Genomic DNA, 18944 nt, shown 5'->3' on the forward strand with positions numbered 1-18944 from the left:
GACCTAAACCACCATATGCTTACGCAGGAGCCTGACAACACATTCCTTAAGGCTCAGGATAGGGAAACATGGAGGTAACCGGCCACACTGAGGCCTCCTGATCCAACCCTGCAGTTTACACAACATGGCGGTGCAGCCTCACGGACGGAGACAGATTCCCCATCAAGACCCTAAATTATTCCTTCACCGGTGCCCTCTAAGGGGCCCATTTATCAAAGTCCAAATTTCGGACATTAAAAAGCACGATGCAAAAAAAATCGGATTAGATTGGTACAATCCGAAAGTTCCAAAATTTTTGTATCGTAAAAGGCGTGGAAACTTTCTGACTTTGAACCATTAGTGCATATTTTTGGAAGCCTCCCATAGAACTCAATGGCACTCTGCAGCTCCAATATGGCCCAAGTCACGATACTGAAGCTTGAATGAATTCCAAAACTTTCGTACTCGACAAATACGATTTTGCACAAATTGTCGAAGCACAAAGTACGTAAAAGTCAAGCAAATTAACAAAACAATCGCAGAAAATACGTACAGTTCTAAAACTTAAAAGGAATACAAATTTTTATTATTCGGCCACATTCGCACATTGATAAATGAGCCCCTACGTCTTGCAGCACATCAGGGCCTAAGTAAATTTGCCAGAGCCTCTAAAATGACATTAGAGCCCTCTGAAATCCCTTAGTCACCCTTTATGCGTGATACAGAGACTATTAATGCCACTGCCCCCATTACAGTCAATTGCAGAACCTTGCAACTTAAGAGACAGAATCACAATACTTTACTGAATAGGCTGGATGAATTAAAGATTGACTTTATCAATGGTGCCTAACCATTTTTGCTAAAACCTCATGGCTACGCTTAAGATTTTATCCTGGAATGTCAGGGGTTTGGGCAGCCCCATTAAGAGAGGACCGCTGTTTAATGTACTTAAAAACTCATGTGATACGTTTACAGGAAACACACCTTCATGGATCCAAACTACTCTCCCTGAAGAGAACATGGATAGCATCAACCTATCACTCTATTCTAGCTATGCCAGAGGTGTATCTATATTAATATCAAAATCCTGTATTTTCACGTTACATAGAATCAGTAGTGACAGAGAGGGTAGATATTTAATTTTGCATTGTTCATGGTTTTGTAAACCGTGTATCCTGGTTAATGTCTATGTCCCTTCACCATTTAAAGAGGATTTACTGGCCCACATTAAAGGAGAAAGAAAGGTAAAGTCACTTGGGGGTGCCAAAATGGTAGGCACCCCCAAGTGACTTTAATCGCTTTCCCCGTACCCCGGGCTGGTGCCTCTGTACGGAGAAAACCACACCAGCCCGGGGTAGCAGCGATCGATTCCTCCTTCCGGGTTCCCTGCGCGCGCATGCGCAGTAGAGTGAAATGCAAAACAGAAAAGTCGGATTTTAACTCTACTGCGCATGCGCCAACAGCTGGCATTTTCAGAAAGGAAGGAGGAAGCGCTGCGCTCCAGGTAGCCTGGGCTGGTGCTGTTTTCTCCGTACAGGGGCACCAGCCCGGGGTACAAGTTAAGCGATTAAAGTCTCTTGGGGGTGCCTAACATTTTGGCACCCCCAAGTGACTTTGCCTTTCCTTCTCCTTTAAGGAACGTATTGTTAACTTTCCAGTACTAACTTACATAATCAAGGGTGACTTTAACACTGTTTAGGACACCCTTAAGGCTTTTTCTAGGGGATTTTATATTTCCCATATTAAGAACTTAAATTAACAGGCTTAATTGGAGACACAAGATCTTGAAAACAGAGTACTGTCAGCAGAAGCAGAATTTGTCAAATCTCCTACCAACACATCCAAACAACATTTAACCTGTCATGCAGCACTGCACTTAGCTTTAACTGAACTGGTGAACAATTATTGTATCAAAGAGCAAACATTTTTGCCTACAGAGATAACAATGGTAAACTGCTTGCATTACTTTCTAAAGATTTTTCCCCTTCTACCTCAATACCAGTTATTCAGGACAGTAAAGGAAACCTTGTTTTACTCCCCTCTGAAATTACTTAAAGGGGACCTTGCACCCTAAGAAATAATTTGAAATTCTTTTCTATTGTGTTTGTTAAGCAAAATAAACTTCCCTTACACTATATAAGTAATAGAAATCTTGTTTCCTTCAGTCCTGGAGTTACACAATCACATACAAATAGGCAGCTGCCATTTTGTGGACACTGTTTTTAAGGCAAGCTTTGTATCACCCAAAATCTTGTGTCTGTACCAGAATGGGGGAACCCGATGCCCAGGCCCATGCACTGGCTACAGAATTAGATGGCTAGGAGGGAGGGGGAAAGCGTAAACTGAATTGAAAGTTAAAGTACTTGTCTGCTCAGCCTCTACTCCTTAGGGCAGGCAATATATGACTGACAGCTGGGATTTTTAAATACTTATAATATAAAAATGAATTTGGGTTTCTTGTTTAATTTGAAAAGGACTTTTATTATACAGCTTTTTATGTCTGGGTGACAGGTCCCCTTTAAGTACAGTGTATATAAAAAGTCTACACAGCCCTGGTAAAATGTCATGTTCATGTGCTGTACAAAAATGAGACAAAGATAAATCATTTCAGAACATTTTCCACCTTTAATGTGACCTATAAAGTGTACCACTCAATTGAAAAACAAACTGAAATCTTTTAGGTGGAGGGAAGAAAACCAAAAAAACTAAAATAATGTGGTTGCATAACTGGGGATGTAGCTGTGTTCAAAATTCAGCAATCACATTCAAAATTATGTTAAAGGGAAACGAAAGGCAAAATCACTTGGGGGTGCCAAAATGTTAGGCACCCCCAAGTGACTTTAACCGCTTACCTCGTACCCCGGGCTGGTGCCCCTGTTAGGAGAAAACAGCACCAGCCCGGGCACCTGGAGCGGATCGCTTCCTTCTTCCGGCTTCCGTTGCTGGAATGCCAGCGGTGGGCGCATGCGCAGTAGAGTGAAAAGCCAACTTTAATGTTTAAGTTCGGCTTTTCACTCTAATGCGCATGCGCGCGCAGCGAATCAGGAAGAAGGAAGCGCCGGCAGCTACCCCGGGCTGGTGCTGTTCCCTCCTCACAGGGGCACCAGCCCGGGGTAAAAGGTAGGTGGTCAAAGTCACTTGGGGGTGCCTAACATTTTGGCACCCCCAAGTGACTTTGACTTTCTTTTTCCTTTAAAGGAACAGTAACACCAAAAAAGTGTATAAAAGTAACTAAAATATAATTTGCTGCTGACCTGCACTGGTAAAAGTTGTGTGTTTACTTCAGAAAGTCTACTATAATTTATATAAATAAGCTGCTATATAGCCATGGAGGCAGCCATTCAAAGGAGAAAAGGCACAGGCACATAGCAGATAACAGATAAAACACTATTGTATTCTACAGAACTTACCTGTTATCTGCTATGTAACCTGTGCCTTTTCTCCTTTTTTCCAGCTTGAATGGCTGCCCCCCTGGCTACACAGCAACTTATTAAATCAATTATAGTAGTGTTACTGTAGCAAACACACCAGTTTTACCAGTGCAGGGCAACATTGCATTATATTTTTATTACTTTAAAGCTCTTTCATTTTTTGGTGTTACTGTTCCTTTAAATAGGAGTCGGCATACACCTGCCATCATTTAAAGTGGCCCTGATTAACCCCAAATAAAGTTAAGCTTCTCTAGTTGGTCTTTCCTGACATTTTTTTAGTCGCATCCCATAGCAAAAGCCATGGTCCACAGAGAGTTTCCAAAGCATCAGAGGGATCTCATTGTTAAAAGATATCAGAAGAAGGGTACAAAAGAATTCCCAAGGCATTAGATATACTATGGAACACAGTGAAGACGTCACAACAGTGACATTACCAAGAAATGGACATCCCTCCAAAATTGATAAAAAGACTAGAAGAAACTGGTCAGGGAGGCTACCAAGAGGCCTACAGCAACATTAAAGGAGCTGCAGGAATATCTGGCAAGTACTGGCTGTGTGGTACATGTGACAACAATCTCCCGTATTCTTCATATGTCTGGGCTATGGGGTAGAGTGGCAAGATGAAAGCCTTTTCTTACGAAGAAAAACATCCAAGCCAGGCTACATTTTGCAAAAACACATCTGAAGTCTCCCAAAAGCATGTGGGAAAAGGTGTTCTGGTCTGATGAAACCAAGGTTGAACTTTCTGGCCACGATTCCAAAAAAGTATGTTTGGTGCAAAAAAAATACTGCACATCACTAAAAGAACACCATGCCCACAGTGAAGCATAGTGGTGGCAGCATCATGCTTTAGGGCTGTTTTTCTTCAGCTGGAACTGGGGCCTTAGTTAAGATAGAGGGAATTATGAAGAGTTCCAAATGCCAGTCAATATTGGCACAAAACCTTCAGGCTTCTGCTAGAAAGCTGAACATGAGGAGGAACTTCATCTTTCAGAATAACAACGACCCAAAGCATACATCCAAATCAACAATTAATTGCTTCACCGGAAGAAGATTAAAGTTTTGGAATGGCCCAGCCAGAGCCCAGACCTGGAAAAAGTTCTGAAATGATTTATCTTTTTGTCTCATTTTTGTACAACACAGGAACCTGAAATTTTATCAGGGGTGTGTAGACCTTTTATATCCACTGTATTCTCTAAATACTATACTGACCTATATAAGACTGAACTGGAGGAGGCTTTAGTAAATGCCCAAATTACTGACCTTCCAGGGTGTTGCCTTTGACCATATGTACCCTTTGTTTTATCATTGTGGTGCTTTGCTTGCACCTTTTATTCTGTGGTATAAAGTCTATACTGTAGGACCACTGTGTTGGGTTGGAAAAACTCAACATACTGTTCTTCGACTTCAGATTATTCTTCCACTTTTTCTTCTTCTTCCTCTTCGCTTCTTATTCTTAGCACCTCCCACTTTCTAAACGCTTCTACTCCTACAGTTTTAGGGGTACAACACCTAAACTCTCCACACTTCTTCGCCCAATAGCTGAGCAGGTTGCTTGTGATTTTCTAAGCAATCCAGCCGCCTGTCTTTTTGTGGCTCTGCTCCGAACCACCAAATTTTCCCATTGACTTTGACAGGGAAGATTTTTAAACTGCTGCCATGCTTACAGCTTTGAAGCAACACCCCCCAAACTTGAACATAATAACAATGGGGTCACCCCAAATGAAACAGCGACATTTGTTGGATGACCCCCAAAGTGGGAGGGGCCAACAACAGCCAATCAAGTATCACCCATTGACTGAACAGTCAATCAGATTTTACCTATTGACTTGGAAGCACCAGGTAACTGCGGTTCAAGGTTAGAGCTTTCAGGCTACACTCCCCAAACTTGAATCACATAGCCATGGGGTAAGCCTGAATGAAAATATGATGATTGTTGGATGCCCGGTGGGCAAAGCCACTTTTTTCAGTGGGGAAATTTTAACTGCTGCCATTCTCACATGTTGTCAGGATCCCCAAAATTTGCACAGTTAGATTTCATCTATAGATTTCATATGTTTAAATTTAAACTGCTGCCATTCTTTAAATATTAATACTAAGGTCCCCAAACTTTGCAGAGCTAGTCAACATGTAACTGTGTTTCAGAGTTAGTAAAAAAAATGGGCAGAGCAACCAACAGCCAATCAGATTTTAACTATTGATTTTCAATGGGGAAATTCAACCTGCTGCAGTTCTCACAGTATTTACACCAGGGTCACTAGGGGACTGCAATTTTAGGTTTTAATAAGTTGGTGGAACCACCAACAGCCAATCAGACTTCACCTATTGAATTTTTTTTGGTTTAAATTAAAAATGCTGCCATTTTCACACTATTTATGCCAGGGTGCCCACTGTTTGTCACTGAGTGACTGACTCAAGGTTAGAAAAAGTGGGTACACCCACCAACCACAATACCTACTGACTTTTATTTGTTTAAATTTAAACTGCTGCTGTTCTTCAACTATTAATCCTAGGGTACCTAAACTTTGCAGAGTTAGTCACTGGGTTACTGCAGTTACAGGTTAGAAAAAGTGGGTGGAGACACCAACCGCCAATTAGATGTCACTCGTTGACTTTCAGTGGGGAAATTTAAATTGCTGCCATTAAGAAACTATTAAAACCAGGGTCCCCAAACTTTGCACAGTGTTTTTTACTATATAACTGTTGTCCAAGGTTAGAAAAAGTGGGCCAAGCCAACAACAGATAAGATTTCATTCAGTGACTTCAAATTTTTCAACCCAACATGAAGTCTGTTCTTAAACTTCCCTTTCTAGTTCTTATCCTCGTCTCATTCTGGGGCTTATTACAGGTTTCAGATTGAGCCTATTGCCCACTCGTTGGGATAGAGTAGCTTGCTATATCCTGCTAAGTACTGATATGGAGTTCGGCTACAGAAAAGGGAAGATTGTTTCATACTTACTGTGATCTTTCTTTTCTAGATGAACCCCATGTCAGTGCGCCCCCCCCCCCCACCTCCTTTTTTCCAGTAATTAGAAGCTTACAAAGACACCAGTAAGTGGGTGGGGTTGGTCTTTTAAAGATTTGGTGAGGGCCCTTCTGAAGGGAGCAGGAGGGAGGGGCTATCCTGGTAAATACTAACATGGAAGATCACGGTAAGTATGAAACAATCTTGCTTTTCCACTTTATTACTTGAGAGGTGAGAATTCTCTAAGAATTTTTGAGATGCTTAACCATTAAAGTCTAAGGGAACCTTGTGCAACGCAAGAAATATTTCTATGGAATTTTCACACTGCACACAAAGAACATTTTTGAATTTTCACATCACTTCAAGCACTTTTTTACTTTGCAAAAAATACAAGAAGTTTTGTAAGGAGAAGATATTTTTTCTACTGTTTAATATTATGTATTGAAAAATAACAAACCTTCAAAGTTTAACTGTTCACAGACTCGTTGTTATTCGTCAACATCACAATATTTAACAGAAGAGCATTAAGTGTGTTTTTTTGAACAACAAATGCATTATTACAGACCTCAGCACCATAGGCTCCAGGGCTTGAGATGCCAGTCTTTCAAACATCCTCTGAAGTGGAGGATGAAGTGGATGATCCTCATTTGCCAAAGCAGCACTACATCTGTGTAACAGGCGTGCATGCAGCCCTGCCTCACACATGACTTGCTGGTTTCTTTCAGTGTGCACCAATGACTGCAAAATGTTTGCTATTGCTAACTGGAGATCCAAGGCATGCTACAGGGATGAAAAGAAAAAAGGAGGGTTTTTTTGTTATTTTGCACAGTGTTTACAAACAATATTCAGCATTTAAGAAGAACTTAAGCCTAAGTAATAAATGGGAAACCCCAGAATCTTCTCTCCCTATACCACACCCCTAGGTACAACCTAAACATGTCAGTATGCTTAACCTTGTTATTTATTTATGCTTCTTTAGGTCCTTTTCTCTCGAGTTGCCTTAACGGATCATGCAGTATTGAAGCCAAGGTCATATTTCAGAGGTGACTCGTGTTGTGGTTTGGGAGGGAGGCCCAGTTATTACTCAGACTTTAACATCAGCCCCTGTCTTACTGAAGCTAACAGTTAGGGGCAGACAAATGACATACAGAAGAGTCAGTTAAATCCGGAGTCTATCAATCTGTCTGAACTAACAAAGATCAAACATTTTATGAATCCCCCTCTTCAGACAAATAAAAAACCATATTAGTATATTTTATTTCTTCAGAGTATGTGACATTTGTTTCTGATAATCTGACCTATTATGTGGCTCCTTATTAGTGTATGGGGCCTTGCTTATCACTGAAGTGCAATCATGGCTGCTCTCTCAAATAAACACACAATATAGTGAATAATGCTGTGGTGGCCTTGGATTGGTACAAAAACACAAATATAAGTTGTAGCATGTTTAGCCAAATTCTTTGCTAAGCTTTAGTTCTCCTTGTTTCTGTTTGGTTGAAAGTGGATGAGCATGAATTTTAAACAATCTATATGTAATATGAACTGTGTAACTTTTCTACTTGTAGAATATTAATCCATGTAACTGAGATGAGAACAAGTGCTTGCTTTACCAGTGGTAGTTATGGCTGGGGCTAAATCTATATAACAACGGGTGCAACGTTTTAAATTAAATGTTGTCACAAGAATTTTTCTTTACAGTAAGTGAGTTCTGCATGATCAGTTGGAAATGGTTGGGCTGCTTTAAGTTGCACAGTGATCAGTTTACTAAAACTTTTCATGGAGGTGTAAGAAAAGGGGAAAAGGTGACTAGTCTAGTGTCTCCGAGGACCAAAAGTCAGTTTTTCACTCTATGCAGATCCAGCAGATTCAAAAAAAGTAGATGATCTAGCTCATTAAAAATGTTAACCATACATACTTCTGGTTGGGAATCTGAGTCAACTGAAGCCAGAAGATCAAGCATAGAAAGCATGGCACCAGGATGAATGATGACTGCATCTGAGCCTGAGAGAGCAGAAGTTCCAGTGTGAAGCTTCATATCACTGAGATTTTTTGGAGCATTGAGAGATGATGTGGAGACAGCATGGTAGACATGTCTGTAAAAAAATATATATATATTTACTGTAAAAAAAAAAACAAAAAAAAAACAGCACTGGTTACAGAAAAAGCTACTATTAAAATCTAAAACATGTAACCACAATGATTTACTGATAACCATTTATAAAATCTAAAACGGTGGCAAAATATATCCCAACAGTAACATGAGTCTGTTAAATAATTCAGGTTTAATGAAAATCCATATAATATTATACACCTTCCCCATCTGTGATATGGTGCTTTGGTATTTTTGGTGGCCAGCTTCCACCAATGGATCATGTGGCCACAAAAAGTACTTGCTTCGGGATACTGATAATGGCAGGGAGGCCCATAAGTTGTTTACATGTCATTCTCACACCGGAACCAGTATTAAACGTATGTTTACCAATGCAAGGAGTCTGACTGGTAAAATGGGAGAGCTGGAGGTACTGGCGTTGGATTGGAAATATGATGTAATTGGTGTTGCTGAAACTTGGTTGAATGAGTCTCATGACTGGGCTGTTAATATTGTGGGGTATACATTGTTTCGGAGGGACAGGGGCAATAGAAAAGGAGGAGGGGTGTGTCTGTTCATTAAGCAGGAATTAAAAGCAAATATTAAGGAGGAAGTGATGGGGGTAACAGAGGGAGCTTCTCACAGATAGTAAAGAATCTACCAAACTAATTGTAGGGGTATGCTATAGACCCCCTAATGTAAGCGAAGAGGAGGAGGCCCAGCTCCTGTTGCAAATAGAAAAGGCTGCTAGTTTGGGGCAAGTGATAATAATGGGGGGTTTTAATTACCCTGATATTGACTGGGGCAATAGTACTGCCAGGACAGTAAATGGGAACAAGTTTATAAACTTGCTGCATGACAACTTTTTGTCACAAGTTGTTGAGGAGCCAACCAGGAACCATGCTATACTACAGTGCTGTCCAACTTCTGTTGTACCGAGGGCCGGAATTTTTCCGACCTACGTGGTGGAGGGCCGATAATGGAAGCCAGTTTTGACCACTCCCCTTTTTGAAACCACACCCACTTGAAACCACACCCATGTTATCACATGACCATACCCATATTAATGGTTGTAGTACAGTAAAAACCTGCCATACTCTGCCTGCCCCACCCTGCCTGTGTGTGTGCCATACTCTGCCTTCCCTACCCTGCCTGTGTGTGCCATACTCTGCCTGCTCTACCCTGCCTGCGTGCCATACTTTCACTGTGTGTGCCATTCTTGGCTGGTTTGTGCCATACTTGGCCTGTGTGTGCCATACTCTGCCTTCCCTACCCTGCCTGTGTGTGCCATACTCTGCCTTCCCTACCCTGCCTGTGTGTGCCATACTCTGCCTTCCCTACCCTGCTTGTGTGTGCCATACTCTGCCTTCCCTACCCTGCCTTTGTGTGTGCAATACTCTGCCTTCCCTACCCTGCCTGTGTGTGCCATACTCTGCCTTCCCTACCCTGCCTGTGTGTGACATAATCTGCCTTCCCTACCCTGCCTGCGTGTGCCATACTTTCACTGTGTGTGCCATTCTTGGCTGGTTTGTGCCAAACTTGGCCTGTGTGTGCCATACTCTGCCTGCCCTACTCTGCCTGTGTGTGCCATACTCTGCCTTCCCTACCCTGCCTGTGTGTGCCATACTCTGCTTGCCCTATGCTGCCTGTGTGTGCCATACTCTGCTTGCCCTATGCTGTATGGCACACACAGGCAGCCTACAGTGACACAATGCTGGCACTGCTCCTACAGTCTGCACAATAACTATATATTAAAAAACTTTTTAATTGCAGTACCACCTCAGTATATGTTCTTTTTGTAGTATGCAGGGATTATTTGTGGATTTCTACTGCTCCTGAGGTGTGAACAGGGGAACAATGGGGGTGATTACAGCCTGAGCCTGAAGTGTGAACACTGCAGGGGGTGAACAATGCAGAGATTAAAAGGTGTGAACAACACAGGGGATTACATATTTAAACAATACAGCCTGATTACAGCCTGATTTGAGATGAGAACCATGCAGGGGGCCAGTTAATCACAGTACTGATACCATTTAAATCTTACACAAAGGTAAGCCATCAAAGCAGCCAGACAGGTGGGGGGCCACACAGAGGGGGGCCAGTTGGAAAGCACTGCTATACTAGATCTAGTGATCTCTAATGACCCAGAACGTATAGCAAATGTGAATTTAAATGGTTATACACTTTTTAGGAGGGACAGAGAGATTAAAAAGGGTGGAGGGGTTTGTCTTTACGTAAAGTCAGACTTAAAGCCATGTAATAAAGACATTACCAATGAAAACGTCGAATCTCTTTGGGTAGAAATTTCAGTAGGGCTGAAGGTCACAAAGAAAATGATCATTGGTGTATGTTATAAACCACCCCGTATAGATGAGGGGGATGAGGCCCAGCTATTGTTGCAAATGGAGGAGGCTTCAAAACTGGGTCAAGTTGTTGTTATGGGGGACTTTAATTATCCGGACATTGACTGGAGTAATGGGGTGGCTAAGTCAGAAAAAGCTAGTAGGTTTGTAAATATGCTAAATGACAACTTTTTATTTCAGGCAGTTCAAGAACCCACTAGGAATGACGCTATTTTGGACCTGGTGATTTCTAATAATAATGAACTTATCTCTAACATTTGTGTGGGTGAGCATTTGGGGAACAGTGATCACAACATGGTCTCCTTTGAGATAATGCTGCAGAGACAGCGCTATAAGGGAGTAACTAAAACACTCAATTTTAGACGTGCAGACTTTGCCAGTATAAGGGCATCTCTGCAATGTGTCAACTGGGAAAGGCTTTTCATGGGGTTAGACACAGAAGGAAAATGGAACATCTTTAAAACATTGCTTTGTAGGTATACACAACAGTATATCCCCCTAGTAAGCAAGGAGAGGCATCGCAAAGCAAAACCTTTATGGCTGAATAAAAGTGTTATTGTCGAGGTTGGTAAGAAAAAACGTGCTTTTAGGGCATTCAAGTTAGCTGGGACAGCGGAAACTTTCATCAGGTACAAGGAAGCAAATAAAGCATGCAAAAAAGCTATCAGGCAAGCTAAAATAGAGATGGAAAGGGATATTGCAGCTAGGAGTAAAAAGAATCCAAAATTATTTTTTAATTATGTGAATAGTAAAAAAAATGAAGCAAGAAGGGGTGGGAACTTTATTATCACGGGGGGGTACGTTGGTTGATGAAAACGGGGAAAAAGCTGAAATTTTGAACTCTTATTTTTCATCTGTCTATACATCTGAGGAGCCAGATAATGAAGGCTTCCCTTGTAATATGCCCAGTTCTAGTAATTTAGCTACTGACGCGTGGGTCACTCGGGAGGAATTTCAAAAGAGACTTGAACATGTAAAGGTAAACAAAGGTCCAGGGCCGGATGGGATTCATCCCAGGGTATTAAATGAGCTGAGCGCTGTGATTGCCAAACCTCTTCACTTAATTTTTCAGGATTCATTGAGGTCTGGCATGGTGCCAAGAGACTGGCGGATTGCTAATGTGGTGCCATTATTTAAAAAGGGATCCCGTTCTCAGCCTGAAAACTATAGGCCTGTTAGTCTGACATCAGCAGTAGGAAAACTTTTGGAAGGGGTAATAAGGGATAGGGTACTTGAATACATTGCAGTTCACAATACTATTAGTTTGTGCCAGCATGGTTTTATGCGTAACAGATCTTGCCAGACTAATTTAGTTGCCTTTTATGAGGAGGTGAGTAGGAACCTTGATGCTGGAATGGCAGTTGATGTCATCTACTTGGACTTTGCTAAAGCGTTTGATACAGTACCTCACAGAAGGTTAATGATCAAATTAAGGAATATTGGCCTAGAACATAATATTTGTAATTGGATAGAGAACTGGCTGAAGGATAGAGTACAAAGAGTGGTTGTAAATGGAACATTTTCTAATTGGACCAGTGTGGTTAGTGGAGTACCGCAGGGGTCAGTCCTTGGTCCTTTGCTGTTTAACTTGTTTATTAATGACCTGGAGGTGGGCATAGACAGTATTGTTTCTATTTTTGCTGATGACACTAAATTGTGCAAAACTATAAGTTCCATGCAGGATGCTGCCGCTTTGCAGAGCGATTTGACAAAATTAGATAACTGGGCAGCAAACTGGAAAATGAGGTTCAATGTTGATAAGTGCAAAGTTATGCACTTTGGTAGAAATAATATAAACGCAAACTATCTACTGAATGGTAGTGTGTTGGGGGTATCCTTAATGGAGAAGGATCTAGGGGTTTTTGTTGATAACAAGTTGTCTAATTCCAGGCAGTGTCATTCTGTGGCTACTAAAGCAAATAAAGTGCTGTCTTGTATAAAAAAGGGCATTGACTCAAGGGATGAGAACATAATTTTGCCCCTTTATAGGTCCCTGGTAAGGCCTCACCTTGAGTATGCAGTGCAGTTTTGGGCTCCAGTCCTTAAGAAGGATATTAATGAGCTGGAGAGAGTGCAGAGACGTGCAACTAAACTGGTTAAGGGGATGGAAGATTTAAACTATGAGGTTAGACTGTCGAGGTTGGGGTTGTTTTCTCTGGAAAAGAGGCGCTTGCGAGGGGACATGATTACTCTGTACAAGTACATTAGAGGGGATTATAGGCAGTTGGGGGATGTTCTTTTTTCCCATAAAAACAATCAACGCACCAGAGGTCACCCCTTTAGATTAGAGGAAAGGAGTTTCCATTTGAAGCAGCGTAGGTGGTTTTTCACGGTGAGGGCAGTGAGGTTATGGAATGCCCTTCCTAGTGATGTGGTAATGGCAGATTCTGTTAATGCCTTTAAGAGGGGCCTGGATGAGTTCTTGATCAATCAGAATATCCAAGGCTATTGTGATACTAATATCTACAGTTAGTACTAGTGGTTGTATTTATAGTTTATGTATGTGAGTGTATAGATTGGTAGGTGTGGGTTAGATGTGCTGGATTTACTTGGATGGGTTGAACTTGATGGACACAGGTCTTTTTTCAACCCTATGTAACTATGTAACTATGTAAATGTGCAAGTGGTTGAACCCCTGGGTAATAGTGACCATAATGTTATTTCATTTGATGTTTGGTGCAGGAAACAAATTTACACGGGGGCAACAAAGACACTGAATTTTAGGAAGGCAAATTTTAGCTCCTTAAGGGCAGCGCTTCAGGGCATAGATTGGGGCATTATGTTTTCTGATAAAAACACAGAGCAGAAATGGTTGTCATTTAAAATGATATTAAATCATTACTGTTCTCAATTTATTCCATTAATAATAAAAAGTAGAAGTGTTAAGAATCACCCTATATGGCTTAACTCTGAGGTAAAGAAGTTAATAGGGAAAAAAAGGAAAGCTTTTAAGAAATATAAGTCAGAGGGGACAGTAGCTGCTTTTAATGATTATAACACTATAACAAGTGTTGTAAAGCAGCAACCCGGAAGGCAAAGATAGAAAATGAGGAGCGCATCGCGGCCGAGGCCAAGACTAACCCCAAAAAGTTTTTTAAGTATATTAATAGTAAAAAGATGCAGGTTGAGGGTGTGGCCCCATTGAGTTATAGCAACAATATGGTTACAGCGGATACAGAAAAGGCAGATGTGCTTAACCAGTTCTTTTCTTCTGTGTATACAGTAGAGGAGCCAGAGGGCCAAGTCCCACCCAATAGCTTCACTGTTGCCTCAGCTCCAACTACACAGTGGTTGGCACAGGATATGGTGCTTAAAGGGTTACACACGATAAATGTAAACAAGGCACCTGGGCCAGATGGAATACACCCTTGGGTACTGAGAGAGCTAGGGGCAGAATTGCAGTGGCCCTTGTTTCTGATATTCTCAGACTCGCTTTCATCAGGTATGGTACCTAGGGATTGGAAGAAGGCGAATGTCATTCCCATATTTAAAAAGGGAGTAAGATCTCAGCCTGGCAATTATAGACCTGTAAGTTTGACATCCGTGGTGGGCAAGTTATTTGAAGGCTTGTTAAGGGATCACATTCAAAATTATGTAGTGGAGAATGCCATTATGAGCAGTAATCAGCATGGCTTTATGAAGGATAGGTCATGTCAGACCAATTTAATTGCTTTTTATGATGAGGTAAGTAAGAAGCTGGACAGTGGGGATGCAGTAGATATAATCTATTTGGATTTTGCCGAAGCATTTGATACCGTTCCCCACAAACGACTGCTTTCTAAGCTAAGGTATATTGGTCTTAGTGAAGTCGTTTGCACATGGATAGAAAACTGGCTACAGGATCGGGTACAGAGGGTGGTTGTTAATGGCACATTCTCTACTTGGAATAAGGTTCTCAGTGGGGTCCCTCAGGGTTCTGTACTGGGTCCACTTTTGTTTAATTTGTTCATAAATGACTTAGGGGAGGGTATTATGTGTAATGTATCAGTGTTTGCAGATGACACAAAACTCTGCAGACCAGTCAATTCTATCCAGGATGTGACATCCCTGCAGCAGGATCTTGACCAACTGGCAATCTGGGCAGCTAAGTGGCAGATGAGATTTAATGTGGATAAATGTAAGGTCATGCACCTGGGATGTAAAAATATGCAAGCCCCGTATACCCTTAATGGGACTGCACTAGGCAAATCCATAATGGAGAAGGACCTTGGAGTCCTTGTAGATAATAAACTTGGCTGTAGCAAGCAATGCCAGGCAGCAGCTTCAAGGGCAAACAAGGTTTTGAGCTGTATTAAAAGGGGTATAGATTCACGGGAGGAGGGGGTTATTCTTCCCCTTTACAGAGCACTGGTAAGGCCCCATCTAGAATATGCTGTTCAGTTTTGGTCTCCAGTGCTCAAACGGGACATTATTGAGTTAGAGAGGGTCCAGAGAAGGGCAACTAAGCTGGTAAAGGGTAAGGAAAGTCACAGTTATGAAGAAAGACTGGCCAAGTTGGGTCTGTTTACACTGGAGAAGAGGCGCTTAAGAGGTGACATGATAACTATGTATAAATATATAAAGGGATCATATAATAACCTTTCTAATGTTTTATTTACCAGTAGGTCCTTCCAACGGACACGAGGGCACCCACTCCGTTTAGAAGAAGGGAGGTTCCATTTAAATATTCGGAAAGGATTTTTTACTGTGAGAGCTGTGAAGTTCTGTAAATTCCCTCCCCGAATCAGTCGTACTGGCTGATACATTATATAACTTTAAGAAGGGGCTGGATGGATTCTTAGAAAGTGAGGGAATACAGGGTTATGGGAGATAGCTCTTAGTACAAGTTGATCCAGGGACTGGTCCGATTGCCATCTTGGAATCAGGGAGGAATTTTTTCCCCTCTGCGGCAAATTAGAGAGGCTTCAGATGCGGTTTTTTGCCTTCCTCTGGATCAACTAGTAGTTAGGCAGGTTATATATAGGCATTATGGTTGAACTTGATGGACGTATGTCTTTTTTCAACCCAACATACTATGTTACTATGTTACTAAGTATAACACATGAACAGAAACAGACAAAAGAAATGCTTAAACTGCAGTTGCATGATTCTTGCATCTCTGCTTTCTGTGCATCACATCCAGGAGGGGGTAAGTTAAAGTGCAACATATGAGATCTTTTCACAAAAGTGGGGAACAAAGCACAGTTCTATAAGTGGACAGATATAATGAGTGGGATAAAGAAACTGACAGTGATTAGGGCATCCGTTTAGGTGATAGGGGTTTTCCAATTAAGCACAAATACCCCACCCCATAAAAAAAAAAAAAAAAAGAGAGAGAAAGGCGCAACAATTTAAAGTACAAGTATGGGACCGGTTATTCAGAATCCCCAGATTTCCAGATTTTTTTTTTTTTTTTTTTTAAATTCCCTGGGATGTAAATGCACCCATTATATACAGTTACAAATTAGTGTAAAGCTGCTGTAAAAGTAATATGAACATGAAGACATGATATTACTGAAAACAACTATATCATACATTTAGGACCTTAATATATATATATATATATATATATATATATATATATATATATATATATATATTTTAAGGATTTTTTTTTTTATAATCACACCTTCGATATCATTCTCAATGTAACAGAATTCTCTTCTTTTTTACTTGTTCTGTTCAAGTCTGAATTTAAATGTATATGTATGAAAGCAGCATCTGCACACGTTTCCACAAAAGCTAAATCTTTTTTTCCTTTATTTAGACTGGAATATAGTTTACAGTGCAGTCAACAAAGGGACAGGTCAAACAAGCACATTTTAGCATTCAACATACATTTATTTGTACATGTGTTTGGGGCTGGGTTGGACTGAAGAACATTACCTGTTATACGATAACAACTAAAGTTAATGTTAGACTGCAGTGAAAAAATTAAAGGACTGCTGCCAATGAAACCACATTTTCAAGTTGAAGATGCATTTCTGACAAGCAGAATATTAAAGTTTGGAGGAAAAAAATAGGGAGAATGCATAGAAGAGAATTTTCCACATCTCTACTGATCAATGGTGCCCAAGAATTTTTGTTTTACAGATGATTAACTATAGGATTTTTTCCACTGAAATGCATGTCACATTTAACATTATAAACTATACTACCATAGCAATCAAGTGTTTTTTTCTATGTGCATGAATAAAAATAATACATAAAAAAAAACCAAAAGTGTTGTAGAAGTGGTACCTATATTGGCTAACAATGAGCTAAATTATAGAATTACTGGCATTTTTCAGATTTCATTATTTCTACTTATGTGTTTTTATGAAACTTGAAAAAATAGAACCGAGATGTATACATGTGCAGTGGCTTACTAAAACTACTGTGTACATTTAAAATGAGATTTGTAACCTAAAAAAAAAAAAAAACCTCTTAATTCATATCAACAATATTTGACCTAGGCCTAAAAACACTGTATACTTTAGCTTTGGTAACCAAGTGTAATGGAATACAAGTGACATAATACATTTGATATACAGAAAATGTTTTTTTATGGGGAACTCCACTGAAACACAACTTAAGCTGTTTGAAAAGTAAATACAATTTTAAGAAACTTTGCAATACAAATCAATTAAAAAATATCCAGTATTTTCATGATGTTTAATGTAATAATATGGTTTGGAACAGTTACCTAATCCTAGCCTCCTGTTCTCCTGCTGATCTGGCTGACTACTTGGAGAATCAAAAAAAAAAAAACTGTATTCGATTGTCCTTAGCCTGCCTTAAGCCCAAATTTCACAATTCCCTGCACATGTGATGCAAATTAGCAAAGTAACATCACACTGAGTTATGGGTTATGTAGTTCCTGTACGCTGTAGAGAAGTTGTTACAACTTTTAACATCAAAGTTTTAGTCCCTCCTCCCCTGCCAGGATTTCAAATGATACAGAAAGAGAAGAACTGATTTGCCGTTTATAAAATGGTATTTATTTATACCTTTTAAAGGAACAGATTACAGTGATAGGTACATTGATAGGTATATTAGTGGTTTCTGTGTTGAGTGAGGCTGTTTAACAAATTTTGATTTGGAAGCCAGAATTTGGCTTTAAGTGATGCACTATTTTAAGCCATTAAACCCTGGTCCATATAATAAGTTTAATGACTTCTGTAAAGGAAGTTAAAAGCAAGAGCTGGGAAACAGTGAGATACTAATCAGTTTAATTTGATTCAAAGCAGCCAATTTATAGGCTAGTGGAGTAGTACCTTTTCCTGGATACAGCTGGAGTGCCCCAGGGTGAAGGTAGAGAGGTCTCATTTGTCAAGCAAGGTGGAATCTGTTCAGCACGACTACAGACAAAACAGACATGAGTAGGATAGAAAGGTTAGAAAGACAAGGAATGGTAAAACCCTGTGTTAGTTTTACAAGAATAGAAGAGCGAATAGATTTTTACAGCAAACTATTCACAAAAGGCAGAAAAGTACCACGCAGGAAAGCAGAGAAGAGATCAAACACAAAGACAAGCTAAAATACTAGGATAATTCTGAAAAACACCAACTATTAGTATTGGGAAAAAAGTTTGTTTTCAAGACAACTTGACTAAATACTGTCTTCAGTTCCCATCACTGCAGTCAGTAAAAATCCCTGCTTAACTATTTATTTTGCTCACCTAGTGCCCTATGTTTTTTTTCCAAATTATGATAAAATGTTAGAATTTAGAAGATGAAAACTATTCTCTTTATGACATGACAAATATCAGGTGTAGACTTAAACACCAATGTAATTTTTTGTTGGTTATAAGACAAGATCCTGTATAAAATGGTAAGAAAATTAGACTATTTGGTGACACTGAACATAAATAAGCATTATAAAAAAAAACAAAAAACTATATAGTTTCAGGATTATAACAATGAGAATTGGTGGATTTAGTATAGAACAAAATACTGAAAATTTAAAGTTAAACTACAAAATGCATTTCCTTCTCTCATTTTACCCCTCACCAAATGCTAAATAAGATTTGCAGTTCTACAACCTGAATAATATTATATATATATAATATCACTGTAGATACACTTGACATAATAAATTGCTTTTACTAAAAAGTTGGTTGGAGATGGTTGGAGAACCTATGATTTTACTGTCTACTC

General features: G+C 40.0%; 1 protein-coding gene across 6 annotated transcripts in view; it reads right to left on the minus strand.

Annotated features, from left to right (window-relative positions):
• Positions 1-18944, minus strand: part of wdfy3 (WD repeat and FYVE domain containing 3) — a 206293-nt gene that overhangs the window by 100826 nt on the left and 86523 nt on the right. For 5 of the 6 annotated variants that reach the window (XM_012955308.3, XM_012955305.3, XM_012955309.3 and 2 more), the window contains 3 exons: positions 18063-18146; positions 8291-8468; positions 6941-7155 (listed from right to left, as the gene is read on the minus strand). In XM_012955308.3, the coding sequence (XP_012810762.1) occupies positions 6941-7155; positions 8291-8468; positions 18063-18146 (477 nt within the window). The remainder of the gene's footprint in view (positions 1-6940; positions 7156-8290; positions 8469-18062; positions 18147-18944) is intronic. The other variant, XM_004911065.4, reaches the window with a different exon arrangement.

Source organism: Xenopus tropicalis, chromosome 1 (genome assembly GCF_000004195.4).
Source record: "Xenopus tropicalis strain Nigerian chromosome 1, UCB_Xtro_10.0, whole genome shotgun sequence".
Lineage (NCBI taxonomy): Eukaryota > Metazoa > Chordata > Amphibia > Anura > Pipidae > Xenopus > Xenopus tropicalis.